Below are 22512 nucleotides of genomic sequence, written 5' to 3' on the forward strand. Positions count from 1 at the left end.
AATGGGCTCTCAGCTGTGCCTCCAGACTCTTTCTGCCTGCCTGCCTGGATGGAATGTATTGTGAATGGTCTGAATGCTGTGCTCAGTGCTGTTCTGCCTGCCTGGATGGAATGTATTGTGAATGGCTCTCAGCTGTGCTCCAGACTCTTTCTGCCTGCCTGGATGGAATGTATTGTGAATGGGTCTATCAGCTGTGCTCCAGACTCTTCTTGCCTGCCTGGATGGAACGTTATGTGAATGGTCTCAGCGTGCTCCAGACTCTTTCTGCCTGCCTGGATGTAACGTATTGTGAATGGGCTCTCAGCGGTGCTCCGACTCTTTCTGCCTGCCTGGATGGAACGTATTGTGAATGGGCTCTCAGCGGTTGATCGCAGGCTGTATAGCCCACTGACTGACTGACTGACTGACTGATCACAGGCTGTATAGCCCACTGACTGACTGACTGATCACAGGCTGTATAGCCCACTGACTGACTGACTGACTGACTGCAAGCTAAGTCTGGGTGTCTGAGACAGGGTCAGCCAGCCCAGTGTAGTGATTAAAAAGCATCACATGGAGTTACCCTGCACTGTGCTCTGACATGATCCAGACACTAGATACCTCCTCCCTGACCCCGTTTTTCATGCTGCATGGTCAGATTTGCCTGGTCTGCCCAGCCCAAGCCCCATGGAGCGCCACACACTGATCATACAGCAAACACACACAAGGACATGCTCAATAACACATGCATGCATTCACTCTGGGAGCCTTGGCACACAAATCCACTCCCATGGTAGCCTGTGTGTGTATGTGTTCATGGGAAGTGGGGGGTGTAGAGGAAATGTTGATAACTGTGTCATATGTAGACCAGAGTAGAGCCACCCGCACATACAACTCTTATTTTTATCATAACATTGGACATAATGATAATAATCTAATCTGCAACCTATTTCCCTCAAATACAGTTTAGTGTTCAGACTGGATACCTCACAGCCTCAGACAAATTATTACATATTATTATTACATTGACATAGAAATGTCAATCAAAGACATGTCTCTCTTTGTGATATACAGCGGGAGTCCTGTAAAATATACACTGTATAGAGTGTGGGAATGCATTTCGAAATGTTGACCAATTAGATAATCAAGTTAACAATTTTCTCTGAACTACTGACTGTGTCAATACAGCAGCATGGTCTCATAATGGCATGTAGTACACAGTGGCAGCTCAGTGCCATGTGTGTGTACTGTAATCACTCCCACAACAATAGCACACAGAAACTGTTGGTTGTTATTAAAATGCCTCAATCAGCACTCAAACATGCTATGCCTGGCCTGTTCCCTGAACTCGAGTGATGATGCAGAAACCTTCACAACCTGATGGACAATAGCCTAATCAGCAGTCTTTTGCTTTTTCATTCCGTAAACTGTGTGAAAATGACAGACGCCTTGAACAAACTGAATATGGGCTAGATGGCCCTTTTGCCAAAAATATTTTTCCAATTAAGCCTGATTAGGGAGGAACATTCCCAGACAACATAAACTATTAAAACCTGAAACGGAATATGGTCATGTGAGTGTATCGCCATGGCATCCCCTCCGTCCCCCCTCCCTACCTACAGACAGCATCTGGAAATGGGCCAGGTGGAGCACTGGGACTGGAGTGGGAGCTGATTGGCCAGATTCCTGATAATTTTCTCAAGTCATTTATGGACATGGGCAGGATTGTCAGTCTTCCGAATAGACAGAGGAGACTCACCATAACTAGAACCATGTGTTGAATTGGGATTTTGAGATATGGAACTGCCATGCTAATGTACAGGTTTCCCATCAAGAGGCTCTTAATCTGTGCCAACAAAGTAGTCATATGTGCTCAGGATGTATAGAGCAAATAGAAGTGGAAAAAGAGTATGATTTTGCGAGAATTTTTTTCTTCTCTTTCTGTGATTTTTTCTCTCTTTGGACAAACTTTCAAAATCAGTCAGATCCCAGAGTAGCACTCCATCTCTGTGGCTCTGAGCATCCCTACAAGCCTGCAAGACACACTGGGTTCCGGTCACACTGGCTTAGTGTCAAACTATATTGCCATGCTGAGTCAAGTTGACCATGAATGGTTCCCACTGGCCAGAGCTGCTGTTTGTCTGCTGATATTGTAAAATTCCACCCCCCAAAAAATTTGGGTTGTAATTTCATTACATCATTGTTGATATAGTCCCAAAATGTGTTGCATGTCAGCAATCAAGTTTAAGCTCTTTCAAATGACGTATGATGCAAATGAATGCTGTTGTCATCCTACTGCTGAGGTACGAGCAGAGAGGTTGGGATGTAGACAACTATCAGTAAGTGCCTTAGGCCTAACGGGTACTCTACAGACCAAATATTATTTGACCCACAACATCTGTACTCTCCAATCATATAAAAGTAAAATGCTGAAACGCAAAGCTTGTGGGTGTTGCTATAAGGGGGAAGGGGCATTTCAACATCCATACATGATAGATACATAATTGAGTTTATTAGTCACATGCACAGGGATGCAGGGTACAGTGAAAAGTACAGTGAAAAATAACAATAATATATACACATTTACAACTGCTGCAATGATACATGTCCATTCGTGGTTGAGGACAACAGGGTCATACATTTTATGAGGATGTACATCTGACAGAACTAAAACTTTAAATGGGATTCTGAAAAGTTGAAAATGAATCAGGACATAATTATTGGATAACCTGTGTGTGCCTCATCAACTTTAATACATCACTTCATATGGATGAATGAAGCGCTATAGACGCTGCTGCTTCTGTGTCATCTCTTACCTTGTCTGACTGTTTTCAATCTGATGGGACCCTTGCAGTTATTTATCACTGTCTGTACATCGTACAGAGGCAATCCAGAGATCGATAGGTTCTCTACTTCCAATATCAACTCCCCCTCTGTTAATTTTCCATTTTTGTAAATAACGATATCCTCGTTAACTTGTCCGATGTAGGCGAACTCTCCGTTCTCTGCACCGCCCAGCAATGGCACATTCAAGTCACCCGGAGCGTCTTTGAGAACCGCGCACTCGTTAACTTTGGTGGTCCAGTGATTCTTCTTTTGGATCACTTTGGCCATGGTGAATATGCCAAACCAAACAGGTGGACTTGCCGACTAATAACAATATACACAACAAAACGAGTCTCAGAATGTAATATCAAAATCAGACGCAGCAAACTTTCTTTTTCTTTCCCTGAAGCATGAGTGCTGCTGTCAAAAGCTGCTCATTGTTCACACAAACAAAATCAAGCCATTCTCGTCTGATTGACCACTTCTATAGACGTCTTGAGCAGCTGCTCTTAATTTACAGCTATTGTTTTTCTCATCTTGTTAACATCTTTGCCGAGTAAACGCTGCCAGAGTCCCACAAACGTATAGTCTCCACTTGTCAAATCCTTTCTCAGTTCCCTTTTTATGAAACCACTTTAAATATTTCCCGTTAAAGATCAAAGCGATGAAGATTTTACTTTGAATAATAGGTTATTTGGTTGGTGGCACCACAACGGCTCCTTTAAACAGGTACAACGTTGTCGTGTGTTTTGTTACATTTCGTCCCACTCTGCCTGCTGTAGCGATCGGGATGTGCTGATAGTAAAATGAGCGCATGCGTCCTGTTTCCCTCCGGAGTCCAGAGGGAAAGCCTAATGGCTACACCTATTACAAGGTCCTAATGCTCCCAACGAAAAACAACATTTTAAACATATATTGTGGATGCATTTTAGGATATACAGTATTTTAAATATAACAATTTTGCCAAATACTGTATTATTTATGCATTTTTTTAATGTATTTTTGATGCGTGACATATATAATAAATAAATGTATTTATTTTTAATACATACATTTGTATAGAAATATATTATTTGGCCAATTCTTTATATACTGAACAAAAATGTAAACGCAACATGCAACAATTTCAAAGATTTTACTTAGTTACAGTTCAAATAAGGAAATCAGTCAATTGAAATATATTTATTATGGCTTTCACATGACTGGGCAGGGGTGCAGCCATGGGTGGTCCTTTGAGGGTTTAGGCCCACCCATTTGCGGGCCAGGGCCAACCAATCAGAATTTGTTTTTCCACACAAAAGGGCTTAATTGCAGACAGAAATACTCCTCAGCACGCCTCCCCCACCCACTCAGATGATCCCACAGGTGAAGAAGTCGAATGTGGAGGTCCTGAGCTGGCGTGGTTACACGTGGTCTGTGGTTGTGAGGCCGGTTGGATGTACTGACAAATTCTCTAAAATGACGTTGGAGGCAGCTTATGGTAGAGAAATGAACATTAAATTCTCTGGAACATTCTTGCAGTCAGCATACCAATTGCGTGCTCCCTCAAAACTTGAGACATCTGTGGCATTGTGTTGTGTGACAAAACTGCACATTTTAGAGTGGCCTTTTATTGTCCCCAGCACAAGTTAATGATCCTGTGTAATGATCATGCTGTTTAATCAGCTTCCTGTTAGGTGGATGGATTGTCTTGGCAAAGGAGAAATGCTCACTAACAGGAATGTAAACTAATTTGTCTACAAAATTTGAGAGAAATAAGCTTTTTGTGCATTTAGAAAATTTCTGGGATCTTTAATTTCAGCTCATGAAACATGGGACCAACACTTTACATGTCGGTTTCTATTTTTGTTTAGTGTATGCTCGAAAAGTATTCAGACCCCTTCCCTTTTTTGCAAATTTTTTACGTTACAGCTTTTACATTTTTTCTGCATCAATCTACACACAATACCCCATAATGACAAAGAAAAACAGGTTTTTAGAAATGCTATCAAATGTATATAAAATGTAAAACAGAAATACCTTATTTACATAAGTATTCAGACACTTTTCTATGAGACTCGACATTAGCTTAGGTGCATCCTGTTTCCATTGGTCATCCTTGAGATGTTTCTACAACTTGATTGGAGTCAACCTGTGGTAAATTCAATTCATTGGACATGATTCGGAGAGGCACACACCTGTCTATATAAGGTCCCACAGTTGACAGTGCATGTCAGAGCAAAAACCAAGCCATGAGGTCGAAGGAATGGTCCGTAGAGCTCTGAGACAAGATTGAGTTGAGGCACAGATCTGGCGAAGGGTACCAAAACATTTCTGCAGCATTGAAGGTCCCCAAGAACACAGTGGCCTCCATCATTCTTAAATAAAAATAGTTTGGAACCACCAAGACTCTTCCTAGAGCTGGCCACCCGGCCAAACTGAGCAATCGGGGGTGAAGGGCCTTGGTCAGGGAGCTTACCAAGAACCCGTAGGTCACTCCGACAGAGCTCCAGAGTTCCTCTTTGGAGATGGGAGAACCTTCCAGAAGGACAACCATCTCTGCAGCACTCCACCAATCAGGCCTTTATGGTAGAGTGGCCAGACGGAAGCCACTCGTCAGTAAAAGGCACATGACAGCCCACTTGGAGTTTGCCAAAAGGCACCTAAAGGAGTCTGAGCATGAGAAACAAGATTATATTGTCTGATGAAACCAAGATTGAACTCTTTGGCCTGAATGTCAAGCATTACGTCTGGAGGAAACATGGCAGGGTCGAGGGAAAGATAAACGGAGCAAAGTACAGAGAGATCCTTGATGAAAACCTGACCCTAAGCACACAGCCAAGACAATGTAGGAGTGGCTTCAGGAAAAGTCTCTGAATGTCCTTGAGTGGCCCAGCCAGAGCCCAGACTTAAACCCGATCGAACATCTCTGCAGAGACCTGAAAATAGCTGTGTAGCGACGCTCCCCATCCAGCCTGACAGAGCTTGAGAGGATCTGCAGAGAAGAATGGGAGAAACTCTCCATATACAGGTGTGCCAAGTTTGTAGTGTCATACCCAAGAAAACCTAAGTCTGTAATTGCTGCCAAAGGTGCTTCAACAAAGTACGGAGTAAAGGGTCTGAATACTTATGTAAATGTCATGTTTCATTTTTGCATTTAAAAAAAAAAAAATTGCTAAAAATCTGTTTTTGCTTTGTCATTAACCTGTTTGGGATAGGGGGCGGTATTTTCACGTCGGGATGAAAAGCGTGCCCAAAGTAAACTACCTACTACTCAGGCCCAGAAGCTAGGATATGCATATAATAGGGTAGATTTGGATAGAATACACTCTAAAGTTCCTAAAACTGTTGAAATTATGTCTGTGGGTATAACAGAACGTATTAGGCAGGCGAAACCCCGCAAACAAACCATCCAGGAATTGTATTTTTTGAGGTGACTGTGTTTTCAGTTACATTTCTATGGGAATCTAGATTTCTGAGGCATCTGGTTGCAGTTCCTATGGCTTCCACTAGATGTCAACAGTCTTTAGAAATTGGTTAATGTTTTCCTTTTGAGTAATGAAGAAGTATAGCTGTTCAGACTGAGTGTCAAGTCTAGTGTACTGTTGTGTTTGGGGCGCACGACCTAGCGCTCGCTCCACTTTCATTTTATCCACTATTGAATACAGTTTATTCCATCTTAAATTTGATTGATTATTTACGTTTTAAAATAGCTAAAGTTGGATTAGGAAAGTTGTTTGAAATGTTTGGACCAAGATTAGAGGTAATTTATTAGATAATGTGTAGTCATGTTGGGCGAGTTGGAAACGGTGTTTTTCTGAATCAAACGCGCCAAATAAATTGATATTTTGGGGATATAACAACGGAATTAATCGAACAAAAGGACCATTTGTGATGTTTATGGGACATATTGGAGTGCCAACAGAAGAAGATAGGTAAGGTAAGGCATGAATTATATCGTTATTTCTGAGTTTTGTGTCGCGCCTGGCGGGTTGAAATATGATTGTCATGTGATTGTTTGATGGGGTGCTTTCCTCAGATAATCGCATGGTTTGCTTTCGCCGTAAAGCCTTTTTGAAATCTGACATGGTGCCTGGATTAACAAGAAGTTGAGCTGTATTTTGGTGTATTGCACTTGTGATTGTATGAAAGTTAAATATTTCGAATAATTTATTTTCAATTTCGCGCTCTGCAATTTCAACGGATGTTGTCGAAACGTTCCGCTAGCAGAACTCCTAGCCGTAAATTAAGGTGTATTATGTGTAGATTGATGAGGGGGGGTCAATTTAATCAATGTTAGAATACGGCTGTAAGGTATCAAAATGTGCAAAAAGTCAAGGGTTCTGAATACTTTCCGAATGCACTGTAGCCTACTACAATACCCACCCCATCCTACTAACTAACCCAACCAGCCAGCAGATGGCACTATTATTCCTTTTACGTTGTTTGCGTCCAACTGGAACCAGCTATACACTCGTGTCCGGCTCATGCATAAAACATCCTCCATTCAGGCTGCAAGGGCGTCGATATTCTCCTTAACTAGCCTTAATGACTAGCCGCCCCCCTAATAAAATGAAGAATAGGCGTACTTAATAAAACACATTTTCCCCCCACCATGCTAGAGTGGCTAATGCTACCGATCAGGTTGCAGCAGTCTGGTGTTTACCCTGGCTGAACGGCGTGTGCAACATCAGGAAAACTGTGTTTTATTAAGACAGTATGCATATTTTTCCAGTTTTTTGGGGTGGGGCTAGGGGAGGGGGGGCTAACCATTAAGGCTAGTTAAGGGGGAAATCAATGCCCTTGCAACCTGAATGGAGGATGTTTTATGGGATAAACGCTGAAAATAAGGTCTGAGGTTAACAGAGGCTTAGAATATCTTATACATTTTGTTTTATGAGATAATATCAGTCATCAGTTAACATGACCTTTATGAATTATGAAGCTTTTGTGTGCTTGTTTTGATTACAAAAATGGTTCAAAATTCACAAACATTAACACTAGCTGATGAAGATTATCTCATCAAACAAAATGTATTAGATCTTCTAAGCAGGTGTTTACGACAGACCTTATTTTCAGCATTTATCCAACCCCCCCCCCCCCCCCCAAAAAAATGGTTTTATTTATTCCCTATAGGCTTTGGCCAACAAGCATGACGGAGTTAGTGCCTTCCGTCTATCTGTCTCTTATACACATCTAGATGTGTATAAGAGACAGGTTTACCACAGACTATATTTCGGCTTTTATCCAAAAACTCTACAAAAACTCTATTCCCTATAGGCTTTGGCCAACAAGCATGACGGAGTTAGTGCCTTCCGTCTATTGACCAATCACATCAGATCTTTCACGTCAGCTCTTTTTCAGAGCTGATCTGATTGGTCAAAATACCAATTAGTGAAATAAAGATCAGAATTGTGCTGCCTGTGTAAACACAGCCTTTTACTGGTTTGGAATGGAATGCAGATCACTTGGCCAGGTGAAATAAATGTGTTCTTCTCTTTGGAGTCCAGTAATTCAGGTTCTTCCTGTGGTACATTCTTCCATCTCTCACTGGAACTTCCCCTCAAACCAATGGACAGACATACACACCCCTCTGTGTCCTACTAATATGGAGCTCTGGTATGTGTATTCTTTCATTTGAGTCAAACACAAAACATGTTTAAAATAGTGTTCACCATTATAGGACCTACAACTATACAATTTTACAATAGGCTATATTAAACATAATTGTGATAACTGTCAACATCATCAGTTGTATCATCAGCACACCATCATCATCATCATGAGATAGACAGTGAAAGGATGACAACACAGTGAGAGAGATTGCAGGGCTGTGAGGGTGAGGAGAGAGAGAGAGGGAGAGAGGAGAGAGAGAGAGAGAGAGAGAGAGAGAGAGAGAGAGAGAGAGAGAGAGAGAGAGAGAGAGAGAGAGAGAGAGGCATTAGACAGCTGGGCTGAGGCGCAGGAACAGGAAATGTTGTTTGATGGAATCAGATGGGCTGTGCCTCTCACCTAGGGAAAAGCAGATGAGCTTTTCCAAACCTAAAAATAACATTCAAAGTACTCTCTATCCCACGGGAGGGAAGCCATTGGCCTGGATGGGACGGGAAACGGAGTGAGTGCTTTTAAGCCTAAACTGTGTAGCTTCTTCTCAGATCAGTTTCTCAGACACAGGAACAGTTTATCAAGCCCAGGGCTATAGAGTTAAACCATACATTCCCACTCTGGAAGTATGTAAATAGTGTTAACCATAGTGTCAACCAGATGTTTGAGAGATGCAGCATCGCTTAATTTACCTCTAGTAAGACAGTACAGCCTACCAATACGTTCAGAGGGATGATCACATAGAGGTAAGCAGAATAATAATAGGTGTCCCATTATACATTGTAACGCTTGTGTAAGTGTCCCATTACACATCGTCCTCGCTGCCTCTCCTTGGACCCCTGATCTGGTGAAGCTGGATAGGTGAGAGTCATCATTATATGCTGTAAGTGATATTGTTATCACTTCTCTAGTGCTTGTCAGTTCCAGGGTCATTAGGGAGAGGACAGGAGGAGAGAGGGAGCCCTTTAAAAGAGTGACATGGTGTGCCAGTGCTAGTCAGATGTACTTTGACCTTCATTGGGGGTCGAGCAGAGCCAGTGCCAGCTTCCTGTCACACTGTGTCAGCCAAATCAGACAGACGGGTACAGCCAGGCCATTCTCCCATGGCCACTAGTTTTTCTTTCTCCTCTATATGTCTCTGGCTCTTATCTTTCTCTCTCTTTCTCTATCGCTCTCTCTCCTTCTCTCTCTCTCTCTCTCTCGCTCTCTCTCTCTCACACTCTCTTTCTCAGCAATATGTCTGCCATTTGGTCTAATATAATAAGGTTGTTTTCCTGACAATGAATAATGTATCAGTTTATGTTCATACATGGACACATAATGATATATGGCATCAAAGATCTACATAAGCTGCACATATACAGTGCATTCGGGAAGCATTCAGACCCCTTGACCTTTTCCACATTTTGTTATGTAACAGCCTTATTCTAAAAAATAAAAAACAGAAATACCTTTTTTAAATAAGCAGTGGTGGAAAAAGCACCCAACTATCGTACAGTACTTGAGTAAAAGTAAAGATACCTTAATAGAAAATGACTCAAGTAAAAGTAAAAGTCCCCTAGTTCAATTCTACTTGAGTAAAAGTATAAAAGCATTTGGTTTAAAATAGAGTTAAGTATCAAAAGTAAATGTATAAATAATTTCAAATTCCTTATATTAAGCAAACCAGATGGCACCATTTGCTTTTTTTTATTTACGGAAAGCCACAGGCACACTCCAACATTAAGACATAATTTACAAACGAAGCACGTGTGTTTAGTGAGTCCGAAAAAATCAGAGACAGTAGGGATGACCAGGGATTTTCAGTTGATAAGTGTGTGAATTTGACTATTTTCCTGTCCTGCTAGGCATTCGAAATGTAACGAGTACATTTGGGTGTCAAGGAGAATGTATGGAGTAAAAAGTACAATATTTTCTTAAGGAATGCAGTCAAAAATATAAATAGTAAAGTAAAGTACAGATACCCCAAAAAACTACTTAAGTAATACTTTAGAGTATTTTTACTTAAGTACTTTAGACCACTGTACATAAGTATTCAGACCATTTGCTATGAGACTCAAAATTGAGCTCAGGTGCATCCTGCTCCAGAGCGCTCAGGACCTCAGACTGGGGCGAAGGTTCACCTTCCAACAGGACAATGACCCTAAACACACAGCCAAGACAATGCAGGAGTGGCCTCAGGAAAAGTATCTGAATGTCCTTGAGTGGCCTAGCCAGAGCCCGGGACTTGAACCCGATCGAACATCTCTAGAGAGGCAACACTCCCTATCCAACCTGACAGAGCTTGAGAGGATCTGCAGAAAAGAATGGGAGAAACTCTGCTTTTGTTTGATGAGGGAAAAAAACTATTTAATCCATTTTAGAATAAGGCTGCCACAACAAAATGTGGAAAAAGTCAAAGTGTCAAAACACTTTCTGAATGCATACATGTATACATGTTGTTTCTGTTCTGGAGGGGTCTAATCATAGAAATGTCAGGACCCCATCCTGAGACACGTATCAAATCAATGGTCTTTTATATCTCATCATATCCAAGGCACCACTTGCATTCATGATTCAGTGATGCCAGTGGAAGCCTAACTGTTTGTTTGACCATGTGCACTGGTTTCCATACACTGTAGTTAATGCTGAGTGGCTTCGTAGACAAATGACCACCGGTCACCATGGTGACTAATCGTCAGGTCAATCCAAAACAATTTATGCTTCAATTGTGACAACTTACTTTTTTGAGTGCTTGAGATGTCTGTATTGGCAAGAATCCACAATCAATAGCAAGTGGATTTAGATATTCACTGTAGACGGTAACAGCCCCATCCATCATTAAGACATCATACTCAGTAAATTAAATCACCACCAGCTCATCTTCAAAGTGCCCAGTGGGGACAACTCTCATTGCAGCACAGTTTTAGTGAGTTATCAACAGCACACGTAGGTCTTTATCTGGGTGTAAACAATAGTGGAGGTGCATTGTTCCTCCATCTCTCTCTCAGTCCACACCCTTCTGTACATACCTGAATGGACTGTTAAATTGTCTGGCTGGGCCTGGGAGGAGGGAAGAGAGGGAGAGAGAAAAAGTAATTGAATTAGAGGTGGAAAGGTACTAAATTTGCCGTTCCTGTCATAGCCCTCACCTCTCCATAGCATGCGAGAGAAGAAGAAGACTGTATGATGTTGGCCCTCACTTGATCTATCATAAAGAGAACCTGTCTCTTTCTCAGTAATATCAGGTTTCAGCCAGGCATGCATACATAATGCATGCCCAGCTTTTAACGGTATTCTAATGGTACAAACTGGTCACCAAACAGTCTGTTAAAGTTCATGCACAGTAGACTACAGAACACAATGGCTGTTTCATTCAAGTTTGTAGCTATAAAGAGTAACAAATGTATTTCTTTGGAGTGCTCTATAGTTCTCTGTAGAATGACTCGGGGATGGTTACAGTAGTATAGTGAAATCACATAAGAGACTTTATGAAGGCTATAGTTGTCACGCCCTGACCATAGAGAGCTTTTTTATTCTCTATTTTGGGTTAGGTCGGTGTGTGACTAGGGGGGGTGTTCCTATCTATGTTGTTGATTTCTATGTTGGCCTGGAATGGTTCCCAATCAGAGGCAGCTGTTTATTGTTGTCTCTGATTGGGGATCATATTTAGGCAGCCAATTTCCCCCACTGTGTTTTGTGAGATCTTGTTTTTGTGTTATTGCCTTTTAGCATTTCATTGACGTTTCGTTGTTTCTTTATTTTGGTCTTGTTCAAAGTTTCACATCAATAAATATGTGGAACCCAGATCGCGTTGCGCTTTGGTCCGAGTATGCTTCCAACGACGATCGTGACAATAGTGCACTGCCCAGGGATGACCTCCTAATAAGAACAGTGTTATAAATGTGTGATATGCCACTACAGCAGAGAGATGGGTCTGAAAAACACAATCTTTAAAACCATAAGCACATTTTTCCCTCTGTGGCCGGATTGTCTATTAATCTGTATAATAGTGTCACTATAGCCATTATTAACCTCCTGTATTGTAACACACTCCCAACAAGTCTGCCAGATATTCACTGACCTACTGTAACCAACATGTTTCTGTGTTAAACACTCTGTAAAAGAGGGTTCCGTAAAAGAGGAGGTCAATTTTATGCTTAGATGTCTTTTTAATCTTCTTTTCCTCTATGACCCGATAAAGACTTATTCGTCATAATATCCACAGAAAGAGAGAGAGAGAGAGGAAGGGAGGGGGAGAGAAATCCCAATTCTATGTAAAGCAGAGCAGCAAAGCCCAGTGTTACCCTGTCAGATTACAGATGAGTGGTTCTCACAAAAAGGCCATCAGATTATCTGACACTATTTAGGATTGCTGTCATACCACCGGCAATGAGAGGCTATGTCATTGGGGGCTTGTAAATCATAATTTTTCTTACCAATACCATTCTGAAGTTCAGTATGTAGGTTATGTTTTGGTCTGAATTGTATCAAGCAATATCCAGAGCAACAGAGTGATGAGCACTCTCACAAAGTTAAAACAGTGCCAGAGGTCTAGATTTGAAATGCAGAAAAATAAACGCCTTACACAGGATATTGAACCATCTCAAATCATGTCAGCACAATCTAAATTCTGGCTCATCTCCAAAGCAATATATTCCTTCTCTAGAATTACAGATTCTGTGAATGCTTGATGTGATTTGGTGATAAGGGTGAACCACCGGTTATGTAGAGCCTCTCTCTCTTGGCACATGGGTCATTTAGCTGGTAAATGCTCTCAGAGAACTTCCCATATCCACAAAAGCATTGTCAAACTCTATACAGTATCTTAATGTTATAGTGAGATATTTTATATAAAAACGCACATTAAAAGGGACATTTTTGGACTTAATGATAAATTAATGAAACAGAATATACCAATTGATTCTTGAAGAATATAACTTATAAATGCCTCATGAACTTAGTTCAACTGTCGTACCCCATCAGAACCCAAAAACATAAGCTTGATTTAATTAAATGTGAACAAACACTATATAGCCTCAAAACATGGTTATTAAAACTATAATGGTATATAATGGATGGTCAGTCTTTGCATCCATAGCTCTGTCTATGAATTTGAGAGTATTTATTTCTCCAGCCCCATCCCTCAGCTTTTTTACCTAAACAGGGGTGGGGAGTGTGCTTTGTAATTGTTTCTACTGCTGATTGCCGCTTTAAGTAACTGTTAGTGGAATTAAATAATTCCTCTAATATACTCATTAATTAAATTCAATCTGTCTATTTATAAGAATTTGTAAGATACTTATTAACATAAAATAGACAGGATACAGTCTTATTAAAATTAGATAATAGTGTTTATTCTCGGAGCACGCTGCCATTTGATCATAAACACAGGTTTATATACAAGATATGACGTCATAGGTTACATAATAAGTCTCATTGTCCTGACAAATAGAAAACAGGTTGAAAAGTTCATTCCAACTTAAAGTTCATTCCAACTTCACAGCACACACACATGACACACAATGTAATCAATTATCCTGAAGGCTCACTATAATTTATTACCACTTTAGCAGACAACTCAAGATAATGGAAGACCTAAAAAGTTACTCACAGCCTTATCTAAACATCTCAGGGCTAAGTTGGGTCAGTTCAACCATAGTTTAATGACCCTTTCTGCTTACTTTATAACCCACAACACAAATCTCTTTTCACCAGGCGTGCAGAGTTCAATTAGTTATAGTTTTATCTAAAGCTAGAATTTGTTTTAACTATTTATTAACAAAATTCCTAACAGTAACAGATATTTAAGACCATGTTGCCCTGCAGAATATCGCAGAAACAAAAGGAGATTCAAATGTAAACACATCTTGTTGTTTAAAGGTTGGTTGAAGAGGCAGACATTTTTTAACTTCAAATACAGCAAAGGAGCGGCTTATCTTTGGGTACTAAAACAAGGCATCAGTCATAGTTAATGTCATTCCATGCATTCCTACAACTCAGTGCAATACAGTACCAGTCAAAAGTTTGGACACACCTACTCATTCAAGGGTGTTCATTTTTTAAAACTATTTTCTACATTGTAGAATAAAAGTGAAGACATCGAAACCTTGAAATAACACATATGGAATCATGTAGTAACCAAAAAAAGTGTTAAACAAATCAAAAAATATGGAATCATATGGAATCATGTAGTAACCAAAAAAAGTGTTAAACAAATCAAAAAATATTTCATATTTGAGATTCATCAAAGTAGCCAGACATTGCCTTGATGACAGCTTTGCACACTCTTGACATTCTCTCAACCAGTTTCATGAGGTATTCACCTGGAATGCATTTCAATTAACATTTGTGCCATGTTAAAAGTTATGGAATTTCTTTCCTTCTTTATGCATTTGAGCCAATCAGTTGTGTTGTGACAAGGTAGGGGTGGTATACAGAAGCCCTATTTGGAAAAATACCAAGTACATATTATTACTTTAAGAGATGAAGGTCAGTCAATGTGGAAAATTTCAATAACTTTGAACGTTTCTTCAAATACAGTGGCAAAAACCATCAAGCGCTATGATGAAACTGGCTCTCATGAGGACCACCACAGGAATGGAAGACCCAGAGTTACCTCTGCTGCAGAGGATAAGTTCATTATTTTATTTATTTTTATTTAACCTTTATTTAACTAGGCAAGTCAGTTAAGAACAAATTCTTATTTTACAATGACGGCCTACCCCGGCCAAACCTTCCCCATACCCGGACAACATTGGGCCAATTGTGCGCCGCCCTATGGAACTCCTGATCACGACCGGTTGGATCGAACTAGGGTCTGTAGTGACGCCTCCGACCGCTGCGCCACTCGGGAGCCTCATTAGAGTTACCAGCCTCAGATTGCAGCCCAAATAAAAACAGAGTTCAACTAACAGACACATCTCAACATCAACTGTTCAGAGAAGACTGTGTGAATCAGGCCTTCATTGTCGAAAGGACATCAATAAGAAGAAGAGACTTGCTTAGGCCAGGAAACATGAGCAATAGACATTAGACCGGTGGAAATCTGTCCTTTGGTCTGATTAGTCCAAATTTGAGATTTTTTGGTTCCAACCGCCGTGTCTTTGTGAGACACAGAGTTGGTGAACGGATGATCTCCGCATGTGTGGTTCCCACCATAAAGCATGGAGGAGGAGGTGTGATTGTGTGGGGGTGCTTTGCTTGTGACACTGTCTGTGATTTTTTCAGAATTCAAGGCACACTTAACCAGCATGGCTACCACAGCATTCTGCAGCGATACACCATCCCATCTGGTTTACACTTAGTGGGACTATCATTTGTTTTTCAAATGGAAAATGACCCAACACACCTCCAGGCTGTGTAAGGGCAATTTGACCAAGAAGGAGAGGGATGGAGTGCTGCATCAGATCACCCGGCCCAAAACACAATTGAGATGGTTTGGGATGAGTTGGACCGCAGAGTGAAGGAAAAGCAGCTCAGTGCTCAGCATATATGGGCTCCTTCAAGACTGTTGGAAAAACATTCCAGGTGAAGCTGGTTGAAAGAATGCCAAGAGTGTGCAAAGCTGTCGTCAAGGCAAAGGGTGGCTACTTTGAAGAACCTAAAATATAAACTATATTTTGATTAATTGAATACTTTTTTGGTTACTACATGATTCCATGTGTGTTATTTCATAGTTTTAATGTCTTCATTATTATTCTACAATGTAGAAAATATTTTAAAAATTAAGAAAAACCCTAGAATGAGTAAGTGTGTCCAAACTGTTGTATGTCATGCATATTGATGAAATAATGCTTTGGCACCATAAATGATAATTTCAACAAATAACAGTTTTTTGTTGAGATGGTATTAGGAGTGGATCCTCTCATTAATAAATTGAGAGAGAGAGAGAAGAAGAATGGGGAGGAAAATAGGGAATAGAGGGAAGAGAGAACATGACTTTCTGGTTCTGACTGGTTAGTCATGTGGTCCATGTTAAAGCATAGCTGAATAATTAAATGCAACACACAACAGGTCTACAGAGCAGAATATGATCTTGAGTGCTCAATTTGCCCACTCAGCCAGCCTTAGTACACTATGACACATTGCCGCCAACTTATTGTATCTAAGGTAGGGGATGAAATCATCTAATGGTGGAATCTTAATGAGATTTCTTATATGGCTATCCTTAACTTTTGTGCAAATCATGCACTCATGTCGATGGGAATATTTCGGTGTTTATTAAAATCCTCATTTGCTGTTGCTTTGGGTCACCAAAAACTCCAAAACACAAACACAATGCAAAGCAAAACACAAAGAGTGCGACAGTGGGCAGACAGTGGGCAGACAGTGGGCAGACAGTGGGCAGATTGTGTGGAAACTGATTGTGTCAGACTCCGGGCCATATGAGTTGTTTCAGTCTCGGTCACAGTCTGCTCAGCATTGCACTACCTGACCATTTTCAATCTCCCTCAGGTTTCTGATCGGAGTATGTAAAGATGCTTTCCCTGACCACATGCAAGATGGGCCGCTCTCCCGGTTCTATGGCAAGCATCCAACTCTGACAGTGGGACAGCTGCATCAAACAGCTTACAGAAGAATGGCAGAGAATAGAGAGTGGCCTGACATGCAACATTTATACATTTAATGATTCAAGTATTGTTCCATTAAATTATAATGGTAGAATGGTAATTGTTTCATTCTGTAGAATGTGAAATGTATAGGAAGTGAAGCTGTTTTGGACTACAGGAAAAGGCGGGCCGAGCAGGCTCCCATTAACAGCGATGGGGCTGTAGTGGAGCGGGGTCGAGAGTTAAGTTCCTTGGTGTCCACATCACCAACGAACTATCATGGTCCAAACACACCAAGACAGTTGTGAAGAGGACACGACAACACCCTTTCCCCCTCAGGAGACTGGCATTCGAGAGCATCCTGACCGGTTGCGTCACCACCTGGTATGGCAACTGCTCGGCATCTGACCGTAATGCACAACAGAAGCTAGTCCCTACGGCCCAATACATCACTGGGGCCAAGCTTTCTGCCATCCAGGACCTATATACTTGGCGGTGTCAACGGAAGGCCCAAAAAATTGTCAAAGACTCCAGTCCCCCAAGTCATAGACTCTTCTAGGACCAAAAGGCTGCTTAACAGCTTCCCCCATGCCATAAGACTGCTGAACAATGAATCAAATGGTTACCCGGACTATCCGTCTTTCGGATGGGACGTTAAACGGGTGTCCTGACTCTCTGAGGTCATTAAAGATCCCATGGCACTTATCGTAAGAGTAGGGGTGTTAACCCCGGTGTCCTGGCTAAATTCCCAATCTGGCCCTCAACCATCACGGTCACCTAATAATCCCCAGTTTACAATTGGCTCATTCATCCCCCTCCTCTCCCCTGTAACTATTCCCCAGGTCGTTGCTGCAAATGAGAACGTGTTCTCAGTCAATTTACCTGGTAAAATAACGGATAAATAAAAAATAAATAAAAAATAAAAATTTACATTGCTGCTACTCGCTATTTGTTATCGATGCATGGTCACTTTATACCTACCTACTGTAATGAATACTCAGGGGAAAAAAGGTGTAGATTCACGCGCAGAGAGCGGCAGGTGTTTTTTTTCGCCTTTGCAGAAGGCAGAAATCGTGGTTACAGCCAGGCAATAGTCATACACTGGTGGGTAGCCTAGTGGTTAGAGTGTTGGACTAGTAACCAAAAGGTTGCAAGATGAAATCCCCGTGCTGACAAGGTAAAAATCTGTCATTCTGAACAAGGCAGTTAACCCACTGTTCCTAGGCCGTCATTGAAAATAAGAATTTGTTCTTTAACTGACTTGCCTAGTTAAATAAAGGTACAAATACATAAATACACAGGTAGGAAAACAGGCAGGTGAATCAAAACTAGGACTGAGGCTTTAACTGGTTCTCACAAACGAGCTAGGAAAAGGCTTAGTAGAGTCAAAATGAACAATACCTCACAAAGGCACAAACAGAATGAACTGAACTAAATAAGGAGCTGACGAGACCAGGTGAGTAACTAACACAGGTGAAATCAATGAACAAAAATGAAAGACAGGGCTACGTTCAAGAACACAACGAAACAGAACACAAGGTTGACTAAGAAAATAAATACAGAACCTTACACCTACATGTACAAATGACCTCGTAGGTAGGGGTAGAAACATGTTGGTTCCAGGTAGAACCCTTTTGGGTTCTATGTAAAACCATTTTCACATAGGGTGGCTATTCAGCAGCCTGATGGTCTGATGGTAGAAACTATTGGCCAGTTTTCCAGTTTTTGCCATTATGCTCCTATACTGCCCACGTCTGAGTGATTAAAGCAGGAAGAACAGGGCATGGCTTTGGTGGCTGGGGTCCCTGATGATTGTCTTAGCCTTCCTGCGACGCATGGTGTTGTAGGTGTCCTATAGGGCAGGCAGTGTGCACCCAATGGTGCGTTCGGCTGCACGTATCACCCTCTGAAGAGCCTTGCGGTCCACGGCGGTGGAGTTTCTGTACCAGGCTGTGATGCAGCCCAACAGTATGCTCTTGATGGTGCTCCTGTAGAACACTGTGAGGTCCCTCGGGGACAGGCCAAATTTCTTCAGCATCCTGAGGTTGAAGAGTTGTTGTTGTGCCTTCTTCACCACGGTGTTGGTGTGGTTAGACCATTTAAACTTCTCTGAGATTTGTACGCAGAGGAATTTGAAGTTATTGATCCACGGTGGCCCCGTTGTTGAGGATGGGGGCGTGTCCAGCCTGGTTCCTGAGGACAAAGCCTTGTGAGAGCCCCCGTGTTGGGAATCAGTGTTGAGGAAGTAATGTTGCCTAACTTCACCACCTAGAGGCGGGCCGTCAGGAAGTACAGGAATCAGTTGCATAGGGAGGAGTTCAGACCCAGGGCTGTGAGCTTTGTAATGAGCTTATAGGGCACTATGGTATTGAAGGCGAGCTGTCGATGAACAGCATCCTCACATGTGCATTCCTTTTGTCCAGGTGGGTAAGGGCAGTGTGCAGAGCAATGGTGATTGCTTCGTCTGTGGATCTGTCAGGGCGGTAGGCGAATTGGAGAGGGTCAAGTGTGTCAGGGAGGGAGGAGGTGATATTGTCTTTGACTAGCTTCGGGAAGCATGTCATGATGGAAGTGAGTGCTACTGGTCGGTAGTCATTCAGTTCAGTTACTTTCCCTTTCTTGGGCACGGGGATGATGGTAAACATCTTGAAGCAGGTGAGTATAGCGTCCTGAAAATGTCAGAGAACACAACAGCCAGCTGGTCTACACATGGTCTGAGGGCATGGCTTGGGATCCTGTCCTGAATCATGAGAAAAGGTGTTTAGGTCCTCCGGTAGGGTGGCGTTGGTGATCGCGATATGTCTGTCATTCTTTTTGTAATCCTTAATCATTAGGAGCCCCTGCCAAATACATCTTGTGTCCAACCCACTGATTTGCTCCTCCACTTTGTCCCTATACTTGTGTTTTGCCATCTTGATCGATCTGCGTAGGTTGTATTTGTACTGTGACCAAACTATTGTCACTTTGCCCTGTTTATAAGCAGCATCTCTCTCTTTCAGTTTCCCTACAAGGCTGGTATCAATCCACGTTTTTTTCTTCTGGAAAGTTTTGAAAGACACTATCAGTATCACGTCATCTATGCATTTTTTTATGAATAGGGTGACTGAGTCGGCGTATTCATTGATGTTATCTCCAGAGGCGACCCGGAACATTTTCCAGTCCATGTAATCAAAACAGTCTTGGAGAGTGAATTCTGATTGGTTGGACTAATGCTGTACAGACCTGACCACCCTCTTGAGTTTTTGTTTGTAAGCAGGGAGAAGCAAGATGGAGTCATGGTCGGATTTGCTGAAAGGAGGACGGGGGAGTGCCTTATACCCGTGTTGAAAATGCGTGTAGCAGTGGTCAGTAGTAGAATTTCCGCGAGTTAGACAGTCATTGTGTTGGGAATAATTCGGGAGCACGGTTTTCAAATGATTTTTATTAAAGTCCCCCGCAACAATGAACGCCACAATGTGGTCTCCAGTTTGTTTAGGGTCCAATAAAGCCGACACCTTTTTGGTGTCGGCTTGGGGCGGGATGTACACAGCCATGACGATAATCCCATGTGTTGTTGGTCATAAAGCAGAACCCACCACCTTTTGCTCTTGCCAGAGAGAGTCCGCATCCTATCCACTCGAAAAACTGGTTGTATATAATCCGTTTGGATGTCGGAAGACAGCCAAGTCTCAGAAAAACATAGTATGTTGCAGGATCTGATGTCCCTCTGGAAGGAGATCCTCACTCTGAGTTTGTCAAGTTTGTTCTTTAATAATTGAACATTGGAGAGTACTATGCTCAGGTAATGGAGGACGGGTCACCCGGCATCTTAATCTCACTAAGACCCTGCCATGTCTGCCAAGTAGCTTGGCGCCTCGCCGAAGAAGCTAGTCAATTGTTTTTCAGGGAATTTGGGGAGGTCGGGTGGACAGTGAGTACTCAGTGATTCGTATTCCAATAGTTCTACCTGGGTGTATGTAGTAATGCATGAAATAAACTGATTAAGAAAATGAGAGAAAACACCAGAAAACACACAAAAAAAAGTAGAAACCGGCAATGTTTTATCAGAGCTTGAAGCGAGGCGTCCTCTGTCGACGCCATCTTAACCAGATAAGATTGCTAAATAGTTAGTCCAGGTAGCTATTTGTTTAACTATTTAACTATCAGCATTGACCCTTTTTCACAAACTTTTTTGACTCATCACATGCGCTGCTGCTACTGTTTATTATCTCTCACTTTATTCCTAGTTATATCTACATATCTACGTTAATTACCTCGTACCCATGCATATCAACTCGGTACTGGAACCCCTTGTATATAGATAGGCAAGTTATCATTAATTATTGTTGACTTATTATTGCTTTTATTATGACGTGTCTTACTTTTCTATTATTTCTCTATTTTTCTTTCTCTCTGCATTGTTGGGAAGGGCTCGTAAGTAAGCATTTCACTGTTAGTCCACACCTGTTGTTTACAAAGCATCTCTCTCTCTCTCTCTCTCTCTCTCTCTCTCTCTCTCTCTCTCTCTCTCTCTCTCTTCTTCTCTCTCTCTCTCTCTCTCTCTCTCTCTCTCTCTCTCTCTCTCTCTCTCTCTTGAAATAGCCCACAGGGGCACACTGGTTGAATCAACGTTGTTTCCATGAAATGACATTGAATTAATTATGGAATAGACATTGAATTGTGTCTGTGCCAAGTGGGACCTGATGCACAGTGGATTTGAAAAGGAAACCATTGTTTGACTCTGTCCAGGTGCTCTTTTGTTTGCTTGACCTTGCTGGTTTAGTGCATGACGACTGCCAAAGTACACATGAGGAACGCAGTGACCTTGCTTCATTCTTACCCATTCAAGCATGACCTCACCCCCCAGACCCCACACAACCGTCCCTTCGAAGTCTACAATTCACAGCAGTGTGCCAGCATTTTCTGTTTGTTTGGATCATTTGATTTGGAGAGGCATGGGGGGGGGAAACACAACTTATTGTACGTGTTGGCTATCTGTTGATTGCTGGGCACATAACTCATTGTACATTCACTCTGTGTTTGTTGCTAGGTTGTTTTGATCTGCAACACTAAAGTGTGTTGTGTGTGTGTGTGTTTGTGTGGTGTGGGTGGTGTTGTGTGTGTGTGTGTGTGTGTGTGGTGTGTGTGTGTGTGTGGTGTGTGTGTGTGTGTGTGTGTGTGTGGTGGTGTGTGTGTTATAAGCCTCTCTCTTGATGTCAGTTTTTTTACTATTTGGGGATGACTTCATCCTACAATTTTGATGAACTTGGGGCGGCAGGGTAGCCTAGTGGTTAGAGCGTTGGACTAGTAATCGAAAGGTTGCAAGTTCAAATCCCAGAGCTGACAAGGTACAAATCTGTCATTCTGCCCCTGAACAGGCAGTTAACCCACTGTTCCTAGGCTGTCATTGAAAATAAGAATTTGTTCTTTAACTGACTTGCCTAGTTAAATAAAGGTTAAAAAAGAAATAATAATGTTAGGTAAAAGTATACTACTGTTTCTACTAAAATGGCCTGTTCCTCCATTCTAAATTTCTCTCTCTCTCTCCTGTTCCATGTTCAGTCAAGCAGAGAAGGCACACATACCGCTCCTCCACCTCCCCCTTGACCGCATG

General features: G+C 41.8%; 1 protein-coding gene across 12 annotated transcripts in view; it reads right to left on the reverse strand.

Annotated features, from left to right (window-relative positions):
- LOC111968415 (membrane-associated guanylate kinase, WW and PDZ domain-containing protein 1) overlaps positions 1–3599 on the reverse strand; it is a 189091-nt gene extending 185492 nt beyond the window's left edge. For 6 of the 12 annotated variants that reach the window (XM_070445184.1, XM_070445176.1, XM_070445177.1 and 3 more), the window contains exon 1: positions 2796–3596. In XM_070445184.1, the coding sequence (XP_070301285.1) occupies positions 2796–3093 (298 nt within the window). In that variant the 5' untranslated portion in view covers positions 3094–3596. Of the gene's footprint in view, positions 1–2795 lie in introns of all 12 variants that reach the window. The other 6 variants (XM_070445189.1, XM_070445186.1, XM_070445182.1 and 3 more) reach the window with 2 other exon arrangements.
- Positions 3600–22512: the final 18913 nt, after the last annotated feature.

This window comes from Salvelinus sp. IW2-2015, linkage group LG1 (genome assembly GCF_002910315.2).
Source record: "Salvelinus sp. IW2-2015 linkage group LG1, ASM291031v2, whole genome shotgun sequence".
In the NCBI taxonomy this organism is placed as follows: domain Eukaryota; kingdom Metazoa; phylum Chordata; class Actinopteri; order Salmoniformes; family Salmonidae; genus Salvelinus; species Salvelinus sp. IW2-2015.